The sequence below is a fragment of the Mytilus edulis genome, chromosome 2 (assembly GCF_963676685.1).
Source record: "Mytilus edulis chromosome 2, xbMytEdul2.2, whole genome shotgun sequence".
Classification (NCBI taxonomy): domain Eukaryota; kingdom Metazoa; phylum Mollusca; class Bivalvia; order Mytilida; family Mytilidae; genus Mytilus; species Mytilus edulis.
In genome coordinates, this window is record NC_092345.1 from 80235928 (window position 1) to 80259954 (window position 24027).

The window sequence follows — 24027 nt, forward strand, 5'->3', positions numbered from 1 at the left end:
AAAATAAAATTTAATTATATTAAATAAAACAATAACAGGTGCATTGTACTTAAAATTGCAAACGGGATACTTTAAGAATAGTAGTCTTAATGTGTTCAATTTTGAATTGCATCACATAGATCGCTGATTGCTTATCGGATTTAGCCTAACTTTGTATAAAGGTATGATTGTGCCAATGAGACAATCTCCATTTGAAACTAAATAAGGTAGAAGTTGGAACTATGTGTCGTCTTGTGGCTTTCGACAATAAGCAAAACACATAACGCAGAGCAAGCAATTAAAGGCTCAAATGACAAGTATAAATAAAGGCAACAGTAGTATACCGGTGTTCAAAAGTCATTAATCGATTATGAAAACACAAATTCAGGTTACAAACCACAAACAATTAAACTGAGATAAATATCGGTAGGGCCTAATATGCATAAAACAACTAAAGTTAAGATATCCAATCGTAATATCAATTTATTGAAGGACATGTAGACAAATCCGTCCATTTGTAACAAATCTTAACTTAAGTAGTTTTATGTATATAAGATCTGACTCGTGTACAAAACAGTAAACAAAAACAATAAATAAGATTCTAGTATATACTAGCAACAAACAATAACCACTTAATAACAGGCTCCTGACTTGGAACAGGAACATATAAAATGCAGCGGAGTAAGATGGCGCATAACTCTTATCCTTACCTGAGGCAGTGGTGTAACATCACATTACAAGAGCAAACTATAACAACTAGTTGAAAGGAGGTTGTTGATAAATATTCGGAATCAACTTCACAAATAATAAACGATAGTCTTGAAGTATAGATTATGGGTACTGATGTTGGTTATCATCTAATAACGTGTTATTTAATTCTTTTATTTGTCTTTATGGATATTACTTTTACTGATTAGTCTGCTTTTGGTTGTATCCATTTGACGTGGCTATTTACTTATATATCCCGTTGTTGTGTTATTGTTCTATGATAATTTTTGTATTCTTGTCTTTCATTTTTGCCAATTAGCTGTGTCTTTGTGCCTTTTTGTTATTCTTTGTTACATATGATGTCTCTCTGTCCTTATACATCCCGTCATTTTGTTATTGTTCTATTATAATCTCTGTATTCTTGTCTTTCATTTTTGCTATTACGCTTTGCCTATATGCCTTTTTGTGTTTCTTTCTTGCATATGACGTGGCTCTGTACTTATACATCCCGTCATTGTGTTATTGTGTCTGTTTTGTTCACACATCGTTGTCAATATGAGGAATTGCAAGCGACTGTTATACAACTAGCTATACAACCAGGTTAAATCCACCATTTTTTTAATAAGAAAATGCCTGTACCAAGCCAGGAATATGACAGTTGTTGTCCATTCGTTTGATGTGTTTTAGCTTATAATTTTGCCATTTGATAAGGAACCTTCCTTTGATTACAATGAATTAAAAAAACCAAAAACATTTTGAATGATGAGAACGAATTAACGTTTAATATAACGTTAGTTCTTTTTAGAAAGAATCTTGTTTTATATATTTTAAAATGATAACTTCAAACTTCATCTATTTAATAAACCACAAAAGTTCACTACAGACATACATAAACATTGTGTCACCCATTACACTTTATCATCATTGATCTCTGAATCATTTTGACTTCAATTGAATATGGCTTTATAAAGAGTTTGCTGATTGTTTTCTGACCTCTTCCAGACTTTATATGTATTTCAAGGTGCAGTTTTTGGAAGTTAAAATATGGATGAAATAAAGTTAACAGATAAAAATTATGGAAAAATTTAATAGAATTGTTTAAACAAATTGTAAACAAAATACAAGTACTATATTAAGTCAATGCAATCTACATGTCCAGTCCAAGTACATACAAAAATTTGCTTATATTAAACAAGATATTTGTCCAACTTTTAATTTAGTTTGTTCTAATTAGATAAATTTTCACATGTCTGATTAATCTTTTATCATATATATTGTCCTACAGCTATACTCAATTGGAAATTGCAATAAAAACAAACCTTAATTGGTTTCCTACCTGTCAATTCAAAGTTTACAATAATCACAATATTAACAAAAGATTATAATTCAGGGTTAAAGAAAAATATAATATTGCTTAAATATAACATTTTTTTTTATCAAATATATATATGTACATCTTTAAATTGTGAATATATGTACAATATCTTTTACTAAGGCCTTCTTAGGCTAATGATGAATTTTTTAATATTGTAACAGTTTATTTTTTACTGAAGTATACAAATCAATTAACATGCTTGATAAAATAAACCAAACTATCTTTACTTGTTAAATATCTATTAAATAAGAATAACAAAAAGGTTCATTTATTGACCAGAAACACAGTTCAATATTTTTTTTTCATTGTAATCAGAATGTAATCAAAATGTAATCAGGATTACAGGGCATTTTGAAAAGTAATTGATTAAATTAAATTACATGTAATCAGATTTTTGGCTGATTAATGATTACAATGATTACTTGAAAAATTGTAATCAATTACAGCTGATTAACGATTACAATTACAATTACCCCAAGTCTGGCTCCGGATGGGTAAGCAGATCCTGCTCCACATGTGGCACCCGTTGTGTTGATCATGTACTAGTATTTAAAACCCAGTATAGGGTCTAATTTGGTAGGTCACATTCGTGAAAAGGTCGTACATTTTCAGAATGAAGCGCCAGAGGCGCTTCATACAAAATTTACCTCGGTCAACGCAAGTGAATCGCGCTATTGCTGGTCTTACTGTTGGAGTCGGAAATATGGCATTTGTTTTTCACTGGTTCCGTTGATTGGTAGCGTTTGATTTTGTCCGTTTTTATGGACTTCTCTTTTTTTCAAATTTGCCTTGGAGTTCAGTATTTTAGGTATACTTTTTACAATTAAGTCAAAGATTTGATCTATTTTTATATATTTAATCCTTTTGAAAAAAAACGTTCTACTGATGAAAATGTTATGTACTCATCGATAATTAATTGACTGTTGCCTAACGTGAGGTTACAAATTTTCTATAGGTTTGGAAGAGATATGACGGGCTTGATTTTGACTTTTTATTTGAAATGAGTCATGATGGGTAGGTAAAATGCAATTATGAAACAGGCCACATGCTGACCCAGAAGAGTCGGTTCAAAAGTTCTTTAACGTGCAGAAAGAGTGATTTTTTCATTACTCAAGACATCAATCTAAATCCCCCAATCATGTTCTGACGTGGCTGTATATTTTTTAAACATCATGACAGCAAACAATAACCACTCTTTTCATATGCTTAACTTCCGTAGGTACAGGCAACTAGTCAAAAATCCTGTTCGATATTTTTGTTGTCATTCAATTACCGCTGAGATACTTTTTTTTTTATCTGGCGCTAATGGTAAAACAAAGATGATTAAAAGTGTGTCATTGGTACAGACTCAGTCTTCAAGAATTTCTCACGGGTGTGTGCATTATACTTCTAATGTAGCCATATGTATCTTGCTCATTTTTGTTGCGTTTTAATACCTTATTTGGCATTAAACTGAAGCTCCACAGATAATTATACATTCAGTTGAAATGTGATGTTATTATATATATAAAGAACAATCTAATTAAAATATAGAAATCTGATTTTTTTATACTCCATATGATTTAAACGATAGAGTTTTGCTCTCCATTACATAATTGAATTGCAAAATTTGACGACAATTTAATATTTCATACTCATATTTGTAGCTCACATTATATCAATGGACGAACTTATGAATAATTGGATGAATTTTCACGATATAAAGCTTAGATTTGTCTGTACTGCCCTTTTTTCTACTAGTTCCAATCAGTAATTGGTCTTCAGTCGAGTATAGTGATTGTGGGAAACTTATTCCTAAAATTGCTTTGGTATTTACATATTGAATAAGGTTTCCGCTACAGTTTATAATATGTAATGTATGATTGTGTGCTTCGCAAATTATCAAAGTGTTATTTGTTGCAGCAATGTCCTTTGGTTTAAACTTTTGGTCTATGTTAAATATTGGATGACCGCTATAAATATTTTTGACAGTTCCTAATTTATCTAAAATAACCACCCTGCCCTCACAAACCGTATTGAATCTGTCCAGCACAAATGCATCACCAAAGTTGTTACTAGTTATACTAATTGGGTATGTAAACAACATGTTGTTTAGGTCACCATGTTGAACTGTGTACTCGTGATTCCCATGCATGTCCAGCACAATTAATTTTCGTTCTCCTGTAGGTGGAAATGCCGGTCCTGTACTCATAGCACCAATAATGATTTTACCATGTCTTGAAACGTGAATAGCGGTGGGTAAAAATGGAGATATATCATACCTGGAAACTTCAATATCATGTTGATGGCATTGTATGAGTTGGATAAAACTTTTATCCGATGCAATAAGTAGATTCCCAGTTTGCGCTGACGCTATATCAAACGCTTTAATGTTAAATGTCGAAATAATGTTTAAGTGGTCTCCTTCAATTTTTATTTTCTGTAAGATATTCAATGTTGCTCTTGTTATCCAAATTGTATTATCGAAATTAAATATCAGTCTATTTATCACAGGCAACTCGGTAGTGAATCCTTTTATAGAATCACATTGAAATTCTACTGTATTGGATTGCGTTATTCTATAAGAAGGATCATAAAACATTGGAACTGATTGTTTACTTTTATGTTGGCTTACACCACACTGGTCTTCTTCTAGTCTGCTAGTTTTTTTAACATTGCCGAATTCGGACAATGGTTCCGTAGAAAAATGTGTCTTTCTGACCATATCTTGACGGCAGCATAATAATTGTAAAAGCCAAAATATGCAAGATTGACTTTGTTGAGTATCGTCACATTTCTTTTTAATCATGAACTCTTTCGTTTTTCTTGTAGTGTGATTCTCAGATCCTTGAATTTTAACATGAATTGTTGTTTTGCATTCCCTGCACATCAATAAATCACAATTAAAACATTTGAAGATGGTCTTTGGTATTTTTTGGCAAAAGAAGCAAGAGGTTGACATTTTGTCCATAAGCCTTTGAGATATCAAAATGAACTTATGTCATTCTCTCCATAAAATAAAACTATATTCAATTTCTAGCTATTGTGTTTATTGTTTTGTCGAATAATTATTCTTTTTTTATTTAAAATAAAGTATCATAATACACATTCTTTTCTACTGATTGTTCTTGTAGATTCGATAGATTGTAATAATAACAAATGTTTATTGTAACTTCTTTAGTGTGCCTTTTGTTATTCCAATGACCTAAATTGAAAAGGGAGTATTAATATCCTTTAATCCTAGTTTAACCTGTTAACTGGATATGTGCATTTAAAAAAATACACTTTGACGGTGAAAATAAAAAAATGAATTTCGATCTCAATATACTATAATATATATAGTTCATGAGCTTGTTCAAATTCGGGAACTGTTCTTGCAGACCACTTTATAACAACAACAACAACAACACTCATTATGATAATAATAATTATACTAGTGATTAATGACTGAATGATGGCCGATTAACGTCCATTGACATGCAAATCTGCAAATAACAAATGTTTCGTCATTAAATTACTTCGGTTCGCGATCTTTTTCAGAATTAGGGAGTTAGATGATCAAAACTATATTCGATACATAAGTCGAAGTTTAAATTTCCCATTAAATGCATAGGTTGACACATATACTCTAGTAACACGAATAGAACAGTGGTCCGTCATAATTTAAGTAGGAATGGTTCATTATTGGTCCTTTTGGATTTAAGGTGAAGATGTCCATATTTGCGATGCTTATTTGATATCAAATGTGCGTCAAAACTAATAAATTAAATACATGTATTACATTTAAAAGGTATTATTATACAAAATCTTTTGTTTATAAATTAGTTCAGTTATTGTCAACAAAGAATGTATCACAATTGTCTAATCTAGGAAAATATTTGAAATACGCCACAGATATAAAATGTTCATGACAATTCTTTGAAGAATTTATATTATGTAGTCTTGCCTCCTATTGTACTCAAAATATTCTGTTATGATATACATGTATATGTTAATGATAACCTGTATTGCTTCTTTTTTTTTAAATTTACAAACTATTAAAACTTATAATGAGATATTTTTTATCCATGTGTCGTTTTGTCGAGATTCAGTCATTAAGTGATCCCAACAGGACTGGTTATGTCATTTTCTAACTAACTTAGTTTTCTATGTCACTATCTTGAGATGGAACCAGCAGCACTATTTTCAGGAGACAACACTCATTTTCTCTGTTGACAATAAAAAACATATCAGATTCAATAAACTAGTATGTATGTAATATTCTTCAGTTGTCCAGGTAAAAGCATAAAAGGAAGTGGGATATGGTTTTGATATTGACATCCACGATGTCAATCTTCCGGTCATTTATATTATATTATCCCCGGCTTAGTATATCTCTAGGATTTTGATTGGTTAACGCACGTCGTTACAAAACCCATAGCCCCTGGGTGTTGCTAACCCATATCCCCGGACGTTGCTAACCATTATCCCGGGGAACTTCACGCAAGTTTTCCTTAGTTCCATGATTGTTCCTTGTGAAATATTGAAATCTGTAGATGATCTATGATGTTTGTAATTAAATATTTAATTCATTAACGATATTGTCCTATTATGCCGATCATTTACACTCATTTCATTAAATGCATCACTTGACTGCCACATTTTCAAGGAATGGGACTACTGACATGCTATGCAAATTACCCACGTTGACGTCACACCATCTATGGCGTAACGCTCACAACATTGAGCGCCAAATTTGACTAATTCCAGTTTCTCTGTCTCCGTATTAAAAACGTCTTATATTTGACTACCTGTAGGGTTCTACCAAAGGTAGTACCCTACACCCTGTAAAAAATATGTAAAATTTCCAAATTTCAATAAAACTTTTTTAGATAATGAAAAAAACGTTGTTTTCGCGTTACACTTTGTACCCGAATTTCCATAAAACTCGCCCGATTCGGACTAAGACCGGGGATAAATTCGTTATCTACGTTCATATCCGTAGATATGGATATTTTAACACCCTTCAGTACCCTGTACACCCTTCGGCTACGCCTCATGGTGTACTGGGGTACTTCAGGGTGTTAAAATATCCATATCTACGGATATGAACGTAGATAACTTATAAACTCATCCACTTTATTAGTAGAACTTCATAGATGACTTCACAACAAATCAAAGTAACATGTTTTCAATCGGTTGATATATAAACTCTTCACAACTTCAATGTTCCCACATACTCCTAGATTCATCAATCAAAACCCGTGTCATGTGATCACAGCGTGCATTTCTAGTCGTCTTCTCCTGTTACTCTTGATCTGCTGTGTTGGTGTCCTCAGTCGTTAATATCAATATTGGATGACAATGAATAATATTCTGCGATGATTCATGTTACTCGTCTTGTATTTCTCCCCATTGGTGATATTTGGGTACTGGTGTGATAAATAGCACCTACCTCGTTAAAGTTCGGGTGCATATGCATGAAGTGTAAGTGGGTCGATTTTGATGTTAACCACCACAGGTACTTGTCTCTGAAATCACAGCCGATTGGAAATGTCAGGCTTGTAGTGAATTGTTAATCATAATTGTCCCTTTGGCATCTTACCCTCTCTCAGATTATAATGAAGATACTAGTCTTCTTTAAAGCTGCCTTTGTATGATAATTACTAGAAGCTATGTCGAGTGCCAAACAAGAATCATGTGATAATTATATTTACAGGATATTTTATTTTTTGAATTGTGAACACTTATTTATAAATGAATCAGAATATTAACATAAATTTATTATAATAATGTAAATAAACTCATTATAGATACCAGGATTGAAATTTGTATCTGCGCCAGACGGGCGTTTCGTCTACAAAAGACTCATCAGTGACGCTCGAATCGAAAAAAAAGTTAAAAAGGCAAAATAAAAAACGAAGTTGAAGAGCTTTGAGAATCACAAATTCCTAAAAGGTTTTGCCAAATACAGCAGAGGTAATCTTTTCCTGAGGTAATAAAGTCTTACTATTTAAAAAATTATGGCTTTATAAATATTTTGATATGAGCGTCACTAATGAGTCTTATTATCACCAGCCCAGTAGTCAACACTTTGTTATATTAATAATGTGGTAATTTTTATAAGTTTCCTGTTGACAAAACTTTTAATTTTTCGAAAAATTAAGGATTTTCTTATTCCAGGCATAGATTACCTTATCCGTATTTGGCACAACTTTTTTGGAATTTTGAATCCTCAATACTCTTTATCTTTGTACTTGTTTGGCTTTATAAATATTTTGATATGAGCGTCACTGATGAGTCTTATGTAGACGAAACGCGCGTCTGGCGTACTAAATTATAATCCTGATACCTTTGATAACTATTTACACCACTGGGTCGATGCCACTGCTAGTGGACGTTACGTCCCAGAGGGTATCACTAGTCCAGTAGTCAACACTTTGTTGTTGACATGAATATCAATAATGTGGTAATTTTTATAAATTTCCTGTAAACTTACAAAACTTTTAGTTTTTCGAAAAACTAAGGATTTTCTTATTCCAGGCATAGATTACCTTAGCCGTATTTGGCACAACTTTTTGGAATTTTGAATTCTCAATGCTCTTCAACTTTGTACTTGTTTGGCTTTATAAACATTTTGATATGAGCGTCACTGATGAGTCTTATGTAGACAAAACGCGCGTCTGGCGTACTAAATTATAATCCTGATACCTTTGATAACTATTTACACCACTGGGTCGATGCCACTGCTAGTGGACGTTACGTCCCCGAGGGTATCACCAGTCCAGTAGTCAACACTTTTTTGTTGACATGAACATCAATAATGTGGTCATTTTTATAAATTTCCTGTAAACTTACAAAACTTTTAGTTTTTCGAAAAACTAAGGATTTTCTTATTCCAGGCATAGATTACCTTAGCCGTATTTGGCACAACTTTTTGGAATTTTGAATCCTCAATGCTCTTCAACTTTGTACTTGTTTGGCTTTATAAACATTTTGATATGAGCGTCACTGATGAGTCTTTTTTTTTTTTTTTTTTTTTATTATGTAGACGAAACGCGTGTCTGACGTACTAAATTATAATCCTGGTACCTTTGATAACTATTATGACAAAAACCAAAGCTGGTAAAACGTTAAGTAGATACAGGCCATTGGAAATATGTGTAAGGGCTTGAACCTTACATAATTAATTCAGAAGAAAATACTGTTTAAATAAAAACTTTTATTTAGGCTCTGCAGGTATTCATTATTTTTCTGATTCCTCATTAATTAATCATTTTAATTAAAAATTTACAAACTATAGTCTCAGAGGAGCAAAGGAAACAATTTCCCAAATTTAGACAGGGCTCATAATCATGGGCTAAATATAAAAGAAATAGGTACTTGATTTTATGAATTCATGACAACAAATGTATTTCATGTATAGAAACAGTAGACTGTCCTGTGTTTAAAAACTGTAAATGTATTCATCAATGATCAGAATGATACGTAACGATACAAGACTTTTTATCAAACTTTCTTCGGAGCAGGATTTTTTAAAGTATGATTATTGTTAATGCACAAGGTTTATAACTAACAGAAATTTTGAGTTGTCTTTCTTTGTCCAAATCAGCTCTAGCTGGATGTTCCCAATACATTTTTTAACATTTAACCTAGGACTAGTATACCAAGGATTTATAATAAAAATCCGTGATTAACGAATAAGTATAATAGTCCCGGATTACGGGCATTTCAATTTTAAAATACGTGGTTAATACAATCAGAGACATATGTCTCTGATGACGGTCTCTGATGTATATACAGTCTTTTGTATCATTTTAATGTTTAATAAAGTAAAACATAAATAAGAAGAACCAGAGACATATAATATAATTGTATTTTATGTCGCTGGAAGAACACAATTAAGAAATATGTATTATAATGGCATTGGGTGGAAGTAGGTCATAGCTGTAAACATTGTCGACCGTTTGTGTGGTGAATAGAGTATTTGTTTAATAATAGGTTTTTGGACGTATTGATTCGACTGATTTTTTTCAGGTCAGAACAACAGTAATCCAGTTCAGGGTAGTTTTCCACAAAATTTTTCCATTCTTTGGCATAATAAAAATATGGCTTTCACAGGTGTACTCCGTTCTGTTTGTCGAGTTGCACCAATAGTATCAAGACGGATGGTCAATCTACAATCATCGAGCAAAATATGGAATGTCTCCTCACAATGCATGCGAGGTAAACACCGGTTTCCGTCTGCTACACAAAAAGGGGGAGGGGCCTACCAATTTGGAGGTTTCTTGCTGTTGAGATGCTTATAAAGTAAAAGTTAATGTACATTTTTGCGTAAAACGTTAATCCTCCTTCATTAACCTCTGGAATCACCACGAGCTATGCACTCTGATATACCTCTCAATAAGGATTTGTATATACAAATCCTTGCTCTCAGCAATACAGTATACTCAAATATACATGCAAAATAAGACTATAAATCATGTAAATCAAGAGCAATCGCATGTTTCAATGCCTGGTTCCATGATAAAAAAACCAACAACAAAACATTGAACACTATTCATTTTGACACAACTTATTTCTTTGCCAGTCATTTGAATTTTGGACAGAATCACAACATGAAGAAGAATCACCTACCTACCTACCTAAGTCTACCTAAGTGTTTCCAAACGCAGGAGATCAGTTTGCTCCTCTATATTTAGCTCTGGTTCATCGTCACTAACTACACTTATGCTACTTCCGGTGTTATAGGTGTATTCAGTGTCAAATCATTGGGTGTTCTTTCCAATGCTTGTCTAGGCGATTTCCAAAAATCTTTACATTCTTTGCTGTCACTATGACCTAAATGCTAAATGTTTTAAACTTACTTGAAGAAAAAATTATGAGCAATACAGGGGTGGATCCAGCCATTTCAAAAAGTGGGGTTCCCAACCCAGGACAAAGGGGGGTTCCAACTATATGTCCTCATTCAAATGCATTGATCGTCCAAAAAAAAGGGGGGTTCCAACCACCAGAACCCTTCCGCTGGATCCGCCACTGCAATACAAGATAAAAAGAAACCCCAGCTTTTGTGATGAATTCTATTCTAGTCCACAAGGTTGGAGACTGTCCATTGTTGAAATACAGATTGACATATTTTAGTGACATACACCATTAATTAAGAGCCTTAAGTTTCATTTTGGACATCAATGATGGAAGATCGAATAAAACTGTCAATCGTAAAAATGATCAGCAAAACATGATAAATTAGACTAATACCTGAGAAACAAATCAAACCACAAAACTTTACATTGACCAGTGAACCATGAAAATGAGGTCAGTCATAAACCCTGCTAGATAGATGATAACATGATAAATTAGAGATTTTAGTCGAATTATTTCCTAGTCTACAATGTTTGAGATTACCTATCATGGTGGATAAGCACTTCAGATCAAAATCTCATGGCTGCATAATCTATTTGTATAACACTTTATATTTTGGAAAGGTAAAACACCTAGATGTTTCATACATTTTATACAGTTGCATTATGTCGTCATGATCATATGGCTTTTGTCCTTGAACTAATTTTTCCTGGTTCAGTGATTGCTTATGAAAAAAGTTCATTTATTTATCAAGTGAAATACTTATTATGAGTAACAAAATAACTTTATTTGGTATGTGGATTCCTGGCAACATCTACATGTCTGTCAGGTAGGGTTCATCTGACCTTAAATTATTTTATGAGACCAAGGTTAAAGTTGTATCTCTCATTAAGCATTACAATGTAGGGCAAATACATTTGGTGTATGAAATGATTTTAAGGTGAGCATGTCAGACTGACAGGTTTCATCTGACCTTGACCTGAACTCATGGTTCTTTGGACAATGTTTAGTTTGTGGATTGGTCTTCATGTATATTATATCTAAGATATTGTAAGTTATATATTATATAAGGCAATTACATTTGGTATGGAATGATTGCAAGGAGTACATGCAGTAGTCATCTGACATTGACCACATTTTCATGGTTCATTGCAAAGTGTTTAGTTTTTGCAGTTTTGGTTCTTTTTTTGCCCCAACTTGGACATGGGGCATTATGTTTTTTTCAGTCTGCATGTCAGTTCTTTTACCATCCGTCCCTCTCTCCCACTTCAGGTTAAAGTTTTTGGTCAAGGCAGTTTTCGATGAAGTCCAATCAACTTGAACTTTGTCAGTTTATGAGGTACTATAAGCAATAGATCAACTATACTTGGTGTATGGAATGATAGTTGGGTGTATATGTCTATCTGGCAGGGTTTATGACTGACCTCATTTTCATGGTTCACTGGTCAATGTATAGTTTTGTGGTTTGATTTGTTTTTCAGGTATAAGTCTATAAGTGATAGAGCTGCTATATTTGTTGTAGGAATTGATTGTAAAGTGTATATATGTCTATCTGGTAGGGTTCATATGACATTATTTTCATGGTTCATTTGTTAATGTGAAGATTTTGTTGTTTGATTTGTTTTCCAGGTACTTTATGTGAAAGGGCCACTACATTTGATGTAGAAATTGATCATAATTTGTGAGGTTACATGATGTTTGTCTGAGTGGCTCATCTGACCATGACCTCAAGGTTGATCATGTAAAGTTCATGTGCTACATGCACATTTTGTACTTGAAGTAAAACTTTCATATTACAGACTTTCAAATTTTAACATGTAAAATTCAATGATAAGTAAAACAGGCCAGACATTTCAGTGTGTACACTCTTGTTTTTAGTAAGTTTGTTGCTCCTAACATTACTTTGCATGAAAGGAAGAATTACAAAATTCTGCTTGTATAACATGTATAATTTTTTAAAAGATCTTTAATGTCCATTTAGATACTTTTAGTCATATATATAGAATGTACAAAGGAAAATTTTAAAAGTAGTAATCGTTACAAAATGTATAAATAATTTAGATGCATAGAATTTTATTGCATTTCAGTTTTGTCAACACAGATTGACCCAGAAGATCCAAGAACAGTTCCAAACACTGAGTGGGAGAAACGTTTAACCCCAGAACAGTATGCTACAACAAGGGAGAAGTTTACAGAACCAGTAAGTGGTCCAATCAGCTGTTATTCTGTATCTACATGTACATTTAAAGAATGTGACGGTTTCACATATATAGATGTGTTGTTTAGAAGTTAAGTGTTGATGATAAAGTTGAGAATGGAAATTGGGAATATGTCAAAGAGACAACAACCCCAACAAAGAGCAGATAACAGCTGAAGGCCAACAATGGCTGTAACACAGAAACAAAATCCTGCATGGTGTTCCTCAGCTGGCCCCTAATTACAAATGTGTACCCTTCTCATTCAATGAAAATGAATGAAGGTATGTAAACCAATATATTTAAAATTGAAAACATGACATTCATTAAGATAAATTGACAATATATTGGATGTAAAATACATTTGCATTCAAATGTTGGAAGATCATGGAAAAAGTAGGTATATTATACACAGATATGATTCCAGTGTTTTCTGATGGCTTAACTGAGGAACTGGGCGAACATTCAGCAAACCATTAGATAAATAAAACTTGATTTAAGGCACTGAACAATTAAAGATAAAAGATCATTTTTTTCCAAATTCAATATAAAAATAAGGAGATGACACTGTGACCATGTTGTATGCTTTCAATAGGACATTTTTTATTTGATTTATTTTAAATAACATCCTTTGGGTAAATGTGGTCTGTATATTTTGAGAATTCTGGATTATTTAATGAAAACAATTTCATTAAGTTAAGGTACCATAAGTGTTGTTAAATTTATCAATTAAACATAAATTAGACAGGTTTTTGATTTTATTGAGTTTGGCAGAAATGAATATATATATAGTATAGCAAATGACCTAAATTTGTTATTTATTGCTAATATTAACATAACAATTGTACATGTAGATGTTGGGCTTGTAGTCCTTATATAGAAAATTATACAGTGATGCAGGAACATATATATTAGATATACTGTTCCCAGAGTGATGTGGGTCAATAATTAGGAGATGTCTAATCAACAACATACATCAGTCAGGGGACTTACTGAAATAAGTGATTTTTAAATCACTTATTTGAGTAGCAAATTCGATGTTTTGTCACGAATTGGAATTTTGTAGTTTTTTCAAAATTTTAAACAAATAGGTTTAAATAATATCTTAATTAGTAAAATTAAAAAAATATGAACTTTTTGCTTCTTTTAAGTAGCAAGGTTTATGCCTTTGATGCTATTATTTAGCTGAAAATTCTATTTTAGTTGAAAAAATGCTATCATAATGGCTTTACATAATGAACTGATACTTTCTTAAAAGATTTTTCACAGCAGTGGGAGTATTTTTCCTGTGAAGTTCAAGGTTTTATCTTTCAGATTATGTAATAAAATTCTACTGTTTGGATAACTGTTGGGGGGGGGGGGTGTTGAAATTAGTGGGGGGTTATTAACAGAATGATACTTAAAGAAGTGATTTTTGGGAAGGAAATTGAGGTCTGATACTTAAACAAGTGATTTTTATGTCATTATCCTAGATTCAGTACAAGGTCATCACCTGAAATGACCTGGTCATCCTAGACAACACAGATGTTGGTTCTGATAAGTTTAGAAACATAATTAGTCCCTGGATCATTAGTATTCTATATTTAAAGCTACAATAAAATTAAATCACTTCTTCTAGTTACTTAAATAGGTGATTATTAAAGAAAGACAACTCTAACTTCCAACCTTTATGGAAATAATGTTACTTGAATCAGTGATTTAGAAAATCACTTGTTTAAGTAAGTCCCCTGACTGTACATGTATGGCAATCAAAATCAAAATTCCGACTGAGGTTAGAAGTTTACTTATCAACAATGAGTTCAAAAAAAGTCAAGGCTCTCGTATCATGAAGGACTCTTATTTTTTTAAGAATAACCAAAGATATGTTTTTGTAGCACTGAATTTGTAAATTGATAAACATAGAGACTGACAAGTTTCCTGATTTGAAACAGGCACATAGGTAAAACATTAGACAGGGTTAAACAAGTTTTTCCAGTTGCTCAGCTTTAATCCCAATTCACCACAGCTGGGACAGCACCAATTAGACTGGTAATAGGTTATGAATAATATCAATGTGAGGAATTAGTGCTTGGGTTTGTATTATAACATAGATATAGGAAGATGTGGTGTGAGTGCCAATGAGACAACTCTCCATTTAAATAACAATTTAAAAAAAGTAAACCATTATAGGTCAATGTACGGCCTTCAACACAGAGCCTTGGCTCACACCGAACAACAAGCTATAAAGGGCCCCAAAATTACTAACTGTAAAACCATTCAAACGGGAAAACCAACGGTCTAATCTATATAAAAAACAAGAAACACATATAAATTACATAAACAAACGACAACTACTGTACATCAGATTCCTACTAACTACATGATTCAAACTTTCAGATTTTGTTTTTCAGCCATTTAGTGGGATCTATGTCAATAATTACGAAGAAGGGACATACAACTGTTTGTGTTGTGGAAATGAGTTATTTAGGTAGGTATATTATATAGATTGGTATAGTTAGTTAACAGATTGTATAGAAACAGTCACAGGAAAAATGGTTATTGAAAAAAGTAAAAAAAGGTCACATGCATTTAAATCACAGCTACTGTGGATTCAATTATTTTTAAGGGTATCAGTTTTTGGAAAAGTAACATGTTTGCAGATATTCATAGGCTTTGCAGACATCTGCATACAACATTGTACAAGCTTATAGAAAATTTGTTATTAGTTGATCATTTTATTTCATGGTTAACCTGTAATCACGAAACCACAATAATTGGTATCCAACGAAAATAATGAATCCACAGTACACATTGAATGTTGAAAATGGATTAGTTGATTTGTTAAATAAAATTTTTGTATTTTTCTTTTCTTTTTTATGACTTGCTATACTTAAAAGGGAAGATTTATATCGCATTAATTTACCATGTCCATTCATTCATGTGTCTGTCAGTTCTTTTGGCTTTTAACACTTATTTCCATAACACTTTTCTTAAAATGACTTCATAGCAGCAAGGATTTGTATAGTAAGACTTACTATACAAATCCTTGATAGCAGCTTGTCAGTTGCATTAGTGAGATGTGATCACTTTTCATATCTGTTGAACACATACACAGGCCGAAACCTGGTTGAAATAGAACAAAAGAATCGAAGCTCTTTGTTAGAGAAGGGCGATAAATGCTTACTGTAATGTTTACTAGTTAGTAACAAAAAAAAATAAAAGTTAATAGAAACAAATAAATTGACAATTTTCTTCTCAATTACGAAGTGTTCTATTTTAAAAACACCATTTGCATAAGGTTTCAATTTATCTATTACATAATTAAGCAGAACAATTAGATATCAAGTCAACGACATGGGTATCTATCAAGTTGGATGTAGAAAATGCATAACCTCCGATTTTTTTGAAAAAATTACCAAGTACGGAGAACATATATTAATCTTTTAGTTCAGTAATGTTTTGTGTCTGCCCTTCCATTATTTGACTCAAGAAAAAATTCTAAAAAATGGGTAACCATTGTATCGAAAAGAGAAAATCGAGTGCAACTTTTTATGTTAGAGCTTGTTTGAGTCGAATATTTTGTCTTGAAAACGTACAAAGCAAGAATATTTGATACATCATCTCGCTTCAGATTCTATTATTTTTATATATCAAAGCTACAGGTTGACTTTATAACATAAAAAAAAAATCACTGGACTGAAAGATGAAATCCATGGGTCAAGTGAAATACCTATCTAATGAATCATAAAAACAGAGTTGGTGTGTTCTAATAGCTATTTTTTTTAATAAAAGTACTTGATGACAGTCTTTCAAGTTGGATGATTAAAATGCATTTTTTGTGTGTGATAACTAAGGTTTATAGTCTTCAACCACTAAAAAAATCTAGTCTGCCCGTCCACTAAATATTTAATTAGAATTTTTTTAAATGTTTATGAATTTTCAAACATTCCACCTGACAACCGATTAGACAATAGTTTTAAGTTGAATCAATGCAGACAAGATCATTACCTGATGCTTATTAGCTAGTAGATACATTTGTCTTTTAAAATACAACTGACATATAAGGATCGTAATGGTGCTATGTGGATAAATTTTTCAGTTTTCAAGAGCAAAATTGGCAGCACGTCATCCATACAATGGCTTCCATTTCTACGATTGTGAAAATTAACTTGCGTAATGGGGAGATCATTTTGACGAAGTAGAATCCTGACTGTACATGTACTTCCTGTTTGTCAATACTTTGAAATTTTCAATTTCCTCAATGAACATAAATGTTTTGACACATGTTTCTGTAATACTATTGAACAGAAAGACCATGCTTGGTCAGCTGCTTTGCAGTAGTAAGATGTAATGAGTGATCGCTATTTGGATGCACATACATTTTTTCAATATGTTGAATGAATGACATACTTTAGAATTTAGGTAATTTTAAGAGAATTGGCCATACCAGATATATATTTAAAATACAAACTAATGGAGGTATTTTTAAAGAAAAAGATCTTCAAATAATTCTATAGACTTTTCTGAAATATACATAGAACATATTTATAAACTTTTATTTAATTTTGAGTAAAATCAATGTTTTTTTTTTACAGTTCTGAAACAAAATATGATTCTGGAACAGGCTGGCCATCATTTACAGCACCAATTGGAGGAGAAGATAAAGAAAACACAAATATTCTAGAACTTACTGACACTAGTCATGGAATGATGAGAACTGAAGTCATTTGTAAAAAAGTAAATAATGTTTACTGTACGACTTCTTGCTATATTGGCAAGAAAATATGGTGGGACCCCTATTGACTTTTAATCTGGTTATTTTTTTAAAGCTAGATTTACCACTGTGACTGAGATCTTACACTTACAGAAATACAAAATGTCATGGCATAAGTTAAAACAGCTGAAGAATAAATATTGATCAACATTTAAAACTGTCTATATACACTCCCCTGCCTATCTGCCTTCTGTAGACCCTTACCACTCTTTCTAACATTATAGACACCTCCTCCATCTTGCTGGTCTCTCAATATTCAGATACTTAAGAAAAAATGAGAATGGTCAATTGGTTTGAGATTCAATGTTGCATCAAAATATACCTACAGTTGGTGATATTTTGTCATTCAGTCTCTGAATAGTTGTTTCAGTTGAAAGCATTCCACATTTTTGTTGAGCCTTCAACTTTAGTCGAAAAAGCGAGACCAAATTTGGACAGAAGCTTGTTTATGATCATAATATAGTAATTTTGTAAAAAAACTCCATTTTTTCCGTATTTTACTTATAAATGGACTTGTTTTTCTGCCAGGAAACAATACATTCACTAGGAGGTTAAAGTTTTTAAAATTTTAATAACTTTCTTATGCCATCCTGGATTTCTACCAAACTTGGACAGAAGCTTGTTTATGATCAAAAGCTAGTATCTCAGTCAAGAAATTTTGTTTAAATTTTGTACCTGTTTATCCAATTTTTACTTATAAATGGACTTAGTTTTTCTTCCAGTTAACCTTACAAACAGTCTGCAGTTAAATTTTTTAAAACATTGATTAGATTCCTAAACTATCCTGGATTTTTACCAAATTTAGCTTCTTACAATCAAAAGATAGTATCAAAAGGAATATTTTTTTATTTTATTTTTTTCCTCATTTTTGTTGAGCCTGCGATAAACATCAAAAGTAGGCAAGACACTGGGTTCCGCAGAACCCTTACAAATTTTATTAGTTCCCTACCAACAACATTTTTAACCCCACCACATTCTATATGGATGTGTCTTTCTCAAGTCAGGAGCCTGTAATTCAGTGGTTGTTGATTGTTGCTGTGTTACATATTTGTTTTTTGTTATTTTTTTTGTACATTAGGTAGACAGTTAGCATGGTTAGTCGTCTTGTTTGAATTGTTTTACATTTGTGATTTCGGGGCCTTTTATAACTGGCTATGATGTATAGGCTTTGCTCATTGTTGAAGGCCCTTTGATGACATATAGCTGTTAATTTCTGTGTCATTTGTCCTCTTGTGGAGAATCGTCTCATTGGCAATCATACCACATCTTCTTTTTTATATTTAAGTTTTCACTCTGTCCATTTGTCTGTCCTTTCTGTCATTCTGACAAATCAGTTTTTCACACTTTTTTCTCTTTTCTTAAAGATATTGATTTGATATTTGGTGTATTGTTTTATCATGACAAGATATAGATCAAGTTGTCATTTTGTTCCATGGCAATGATTTTTTAACTGGTAGGGGACTATGTATTGCCAGGCATCCAGTTCATGTCGGTACACTATATTAATTTACATGCATAACAGAGTCTTTTTTGGGGGATTTTGTGGATTATAAATTAATTGGTTGCCTTGTGTATGGTAACTATAGTTAATAGTGATCTGAAGCTTGGTTAAGGTTGGCCTTATTGATATAAATATGTCTGCCATTACAAATTTCTATTCAATTATAACATTATCATACTTCACAATAATGCAACATCACAAGGGTATTCAGGGCCGTATCTAGGGTTTCGAATTCAGGGGAGGCAGGGGTTTGGGGGGCCTCCGCTTGTGCCGATTTTTTTTCTTTCATTAAAATGGCTAAAAATGATCGTTTTCCTTCGATTTCCTTACTTTAAGAAATATCAGTATTGCTTGAACCTGGAAGCAATTTTTATGCAAAAACAAGCTGAGATTGCTGTTCGGGGTGAGCCAAGGCTCCGTCTTGAAGGCCGTACTTTGACCTATAATCATTAACATTTAGTACATTGTGATCACAGATTTTTTTCCTCACTATGGCTAAAAATGACCTGTTTTCCTTCAATTTCCTTACTTTAAGAAACATCAGTATTGCTGGATCCTGGAAGTAATTTTCATGCAAACAATTATTATGTGTATTTAAAGATATTTTTGTTAGAAATCAAACTGGTAAGTTAAAAAAACATATAAAGCAAGATCATAGAACATAAGATATCTTTTTATTGAGGACCTTGAATTTCAATATTGTTGAAAGCTGAATAGAATGTATATATAGCTACAACCAGGGACTTTCTATACTAGTATATATACTTAGTATAGAAAGTCCCTGCTACAATGAATGGAAGTGTTTAACTAAGGCATTGACCATAAAGTTCTCGTACGATCTGGAGACGTTAAAAAATGACCGTGGGCCCAACAGCTGATTCAGCCGGTAACGAATTTCCAATGTCATAAAAGATTCACAATACAAAGGGAACTTCCTCTGCTTAATTGAAACCCTAAAAAAATGTGAATAGTTAAGTTTTATTCAAAATTGTCGAAAGCAAAGTTTCATATGTGTTCTCGTACAAATACTGAATAATTATTAATAGACGGACGGCCACACCAAAAAATAAAATAAAAAAATACTGAAACAGTTCACTTTCGATCAAAAATCTGTTAAATGACAGATATATCACGTATCATGATAACACTGTTAAAACTGTAAACTTGTGTTGTTTATGATATAGATTCAAGTTCTTCGTGTAATTATGGTCAATATTTCATTTTACTACTTCAAAAAAAAAATTTGGTGTAGAAAATTCAGGGGAGGCAGTTGCCTCCCCTGCCTCATTGGTAGTTACATCCCTGGTATTTGCCACACTGCAAATGGATAAAAGGATACGGATATGTTTATCTTTAGCAAAATTCTTCACCTGTATATTTAATACTAACTTATTGATAGCTTCATCAGCTACTTAATGTATACTTGACAGTATATCAAATTGTTTCAAAAGGAGTATACTGTTGAAACAATACTTTGTTAGGGAAAACTATCTAAATGAACATATTTTACTGTAGTATAATCATCTATTAGACTTTGTTCTCGTCTCCATTAGGTGTGTTTAATTATGCATAGCACATTTATGATTGTATAATGACTTTATAACCTTATGCCATGTATTACATGTAACTATCTATTGAAAATATTGCCACTGTTTATTATATTAACATCATTTTATATTTCTTTATTTCAGTGTGATTCACATTTAGGTCATGTCTTCCCAGATGGTCCAGAACCAACGAAACAGAGGTTTTGTTTAAACAGCAGGTCATTGTTGTTTAAGCCAAAAAAACAAGAAAAAAAGTGAATTATCCATTGAGTGATTTTCATAATTGTTCTATCAGAATGCATCATTAATCATGTAATGAATGGCCACACTCAAATGCAGTGCCTAGATACACATACAATGAGTTAACACTGTGTATCATTGTACAGTGGATATAGGTACTAACCAAGCGGGCGTGAGCGATTTTGATCTTACACGGTAACAAAAAATCTTTGTTTTGTTCGCATAATATCAATTTGTACTTCAATCGAAACATAATTGCTGTTTTAAGAAATGATTTGGTCGTAGGTTGATGATTAGAGATGTCTCATTATTTTCCAAAAACAAGAGGGATTACTAAAAGCATGTGCAAATACTTGTAAAAGAAGTTGGCCCTCGTTTCATCCGATATAATTCTATATCCATTGCAACTCTTTTTCTGATAGAAGGTCAATGTGTGTGTGTAATAAGTATAGCTGTTTCAATAATTGGCATTGAAATCTTTCATACATTTGTTATTTTTCGATATTTTATCCCTAAAGAAGCGTTGTGTACGGTGTTTAGCTGACCACATAAACCTTATGTACGGTGCATAGTTAAGTTGTTGTATACCGTACACAAAAACTTTATTTTCATACTCGTTTATTACCCAAAAAGTTTCAAGGAAAGAGTAATCACCGGTAGGTTTATGATTGGTAGCTATTACTTTTACCCTGTATTAGGTTTCTTTCAGATGAAACATGTAAATGTCTCAACAACTGTATCGAAATTGAAAGTTGGTGTTGATATTCACAACTATTTGCGCATGTACAAGTTAATTGTTCTTATTAGAATATCAAAGTTGTTTCATGAATAGGAAAAAACCGATGCGAAAATTATTTGGGAGCAGGAATTTCAAATGTTGAGAAATGTACATTGAATATTGATAAAGCAAAACAAAGATTTTCGTTACCATGTAAGGTCAAAATCGATCATGCCCGCTTGGTTAGTACCTATATCCGGTGTACTGATGATACACGGTGGTTTAAACCTGTACGACAAAATAGGTAATATAATAAATTTGTACAAACTTTTTGCCAAATGTGCTCAACTGAATGCAAGTTAATGAAGGCAAATGTGTTTTCTTTTATTTTTATGGAATTTCCTTTTATCAGCATTTAAGTCTGATATGTTTTATACAAATGTAATATATTTCAAAGATATAAAAAAAAAAACTTAAAAGCTAAATGTATCAGCCATGAGAAGTTCTGATATATATTGCATGTGTTAAGATAGATCTTTTAAGGTTTGGAAATATCTGATTGTGATTTGAATGTTAACTATATTTATACCTGATAATCAATAATTGTATATTATGTAGAATTTGTTAGTTAGAGCTTTTTATTTGGTAATGAGAGCTTTTCATAGGGATAAAAGTTCCTCTGTATTTTGTATGACAGAATTTGTATGTTTGGATGTTTTAATTTAAAAAAAAACTTTCCCGTCTACAAATTATTTAGAATTATTTTGCATTATTCATTCTGGCAAGAATTGTTTATATTTCAAAAAGGTAAACCAAAAAACAAGATTAAACTAGCAATTGGTATGAAAGGTTTTTGTTAAAAATCTTGTTTGTGGGATGAAAAAAACGATTTTCAATGAAGTTAATTTGCGAAGTAGAAATTAAAATAATAAAAAAATCTTTAACTTATGACTTTTTTTACTCCTTTTTCTCAGGAATCAGTGATTTTTTTTTCTTATTCCACTGAAGTATATGTTTTGTATGAATGATTTGATTGTATGTACTTTTTATTGACAATTTTTGTGTGTTTTTATAGTTTGTTTGCTAAGTTTTCTTGTTTTGATCACCTTGTCCTAAAGGTCTTTGTGTGAACTGTTGCTTTCACTCAATGTCTGTGTATCATAGTATGCCAGACTTTGATATTAAATTCCCTCGCTTGAAGCTTGCTATTATACCAAAGAACCTGTTTGAATCAGCCAAAAAAATGACTATACCAACCAACGATCATGGTGAATGAAATTAAAATCTCGAATGATAACACATTGTCAGTTGTGTCAAATAAGAATCTCAAAATGATCCTTTTGGTGTACCTAAAATACAATTCTAAAAATAACAATAAAAATTTTTAAGGGAATTTTTTCATGATGCAAAAATAAGCCAGTGAATAATATTATTCCTTATACTTATCTTTTAAACTGTTGAAGAGAAGTTTAATTGGTTGATTGTTATTGATGAATAAAATTATTTTAATCAGAATAGGGATGTTGATTATTGTGAATTTTATTTCAAATGACACATAAAGATGTAGTCATAAAATGTATTAATTTTGAATAAAAATAAAACTATGACAAACTTGTTATTTTTTTAATTATTTTAATCTTGTGGTCTGAAGTGTTATATAGCAATACCATCCATTAAGGGCATCTGATACAGTTTTGATCCCTTATTTACAGTTTGATGAACATTTCAATATAGGCTATTTGATGCCTGATTAAATCAAATATGTAATAAAAAATATACATTTATGTGCTGCTTGTTGTGTTAAATGAAGTCGAAATTTTGTATATTTGCTCAAACTTCCGAATTGTGGCCATATTTTCCCTTTTGAAAGAACGGCACAACTTTTTTATTTTAAAAGATAAACACAAAATTTTTTTGTTAAATAATTTGTAATTTCTGTATTTTGTAAGTATCCTAAAAATTTATGCATTTTTTATTCAGAAATAACTCATATTTATCAAATTGTCATGAATTGAGAAAAAAACATATTTTTTTGCTGTATATGTATCAAAATTAAAAAAAATTGCACTATTTACAGTTTTATAAAATTTGGTCCACATAATCTCCCTGCAAATGAAACAAAATGTTGTTTTAAAAAATAGGGGTCCATGCACTCGTTTTCAAATTAAATCAGTTTGAATGATAAAAATTA

At 31.7% G+C, this 24027-nt stretch overlaps 1 protein-coding gene across 1 annotated transcript; it reads left to right on the forward strand.

Moving 5' to 3' along the window:
- Positions 1–9932: 9932 nt before the first annotated feature.
- On the forward strand, positions 9933–23447 carry LOC139513111 (peptide methionine sulfoxide reductase MsrB-like). The gene is made up of 5 exons (XM_071301289.1): positions 9933–10246; positions 12970–13082; positions 15468–15544; positions 17652–17793; positions 21023–23447. The coding sequence occupies exons 1-5, from the start codon at positions 10129–10131 to the stop codon at positions 21134–21136; spliced, it is 564 nt and encodes a 187-aa protein (XP_071157390.1). The 5' UTR covers positions 9933–10128; the 3' UTR covers positions 21137–23447.
- The last annotated feature ends 580 nt before the right edge of the window (positions 23448–24027 follow it).

Excerpts from the sequence above, each read along its gene's own strand:
- LOC139513111 (XM_071301289.1), top strand. The coding sequence starts at position 10,129 with ATGGCTTTCACAGGTGTACTCCGTTCTGTTTGTCGAGTTGCACCAATA. Across the intron at positions 15,545-17,651 it reads TGTGGAAATGAGTTATTTAG|TTCTGAAACAAAATATGATT; the intron begins GTAGGTATATTA and ends TTTTTTTTACAG. Across the intron at positions 17,794-21,022 it reads CTGAAGTCATTTGTAAAAAA|TGTGATTCACATTTAGGTCA; the intron begins GTAAATAATGTT and ends TCTTTATTTCAG.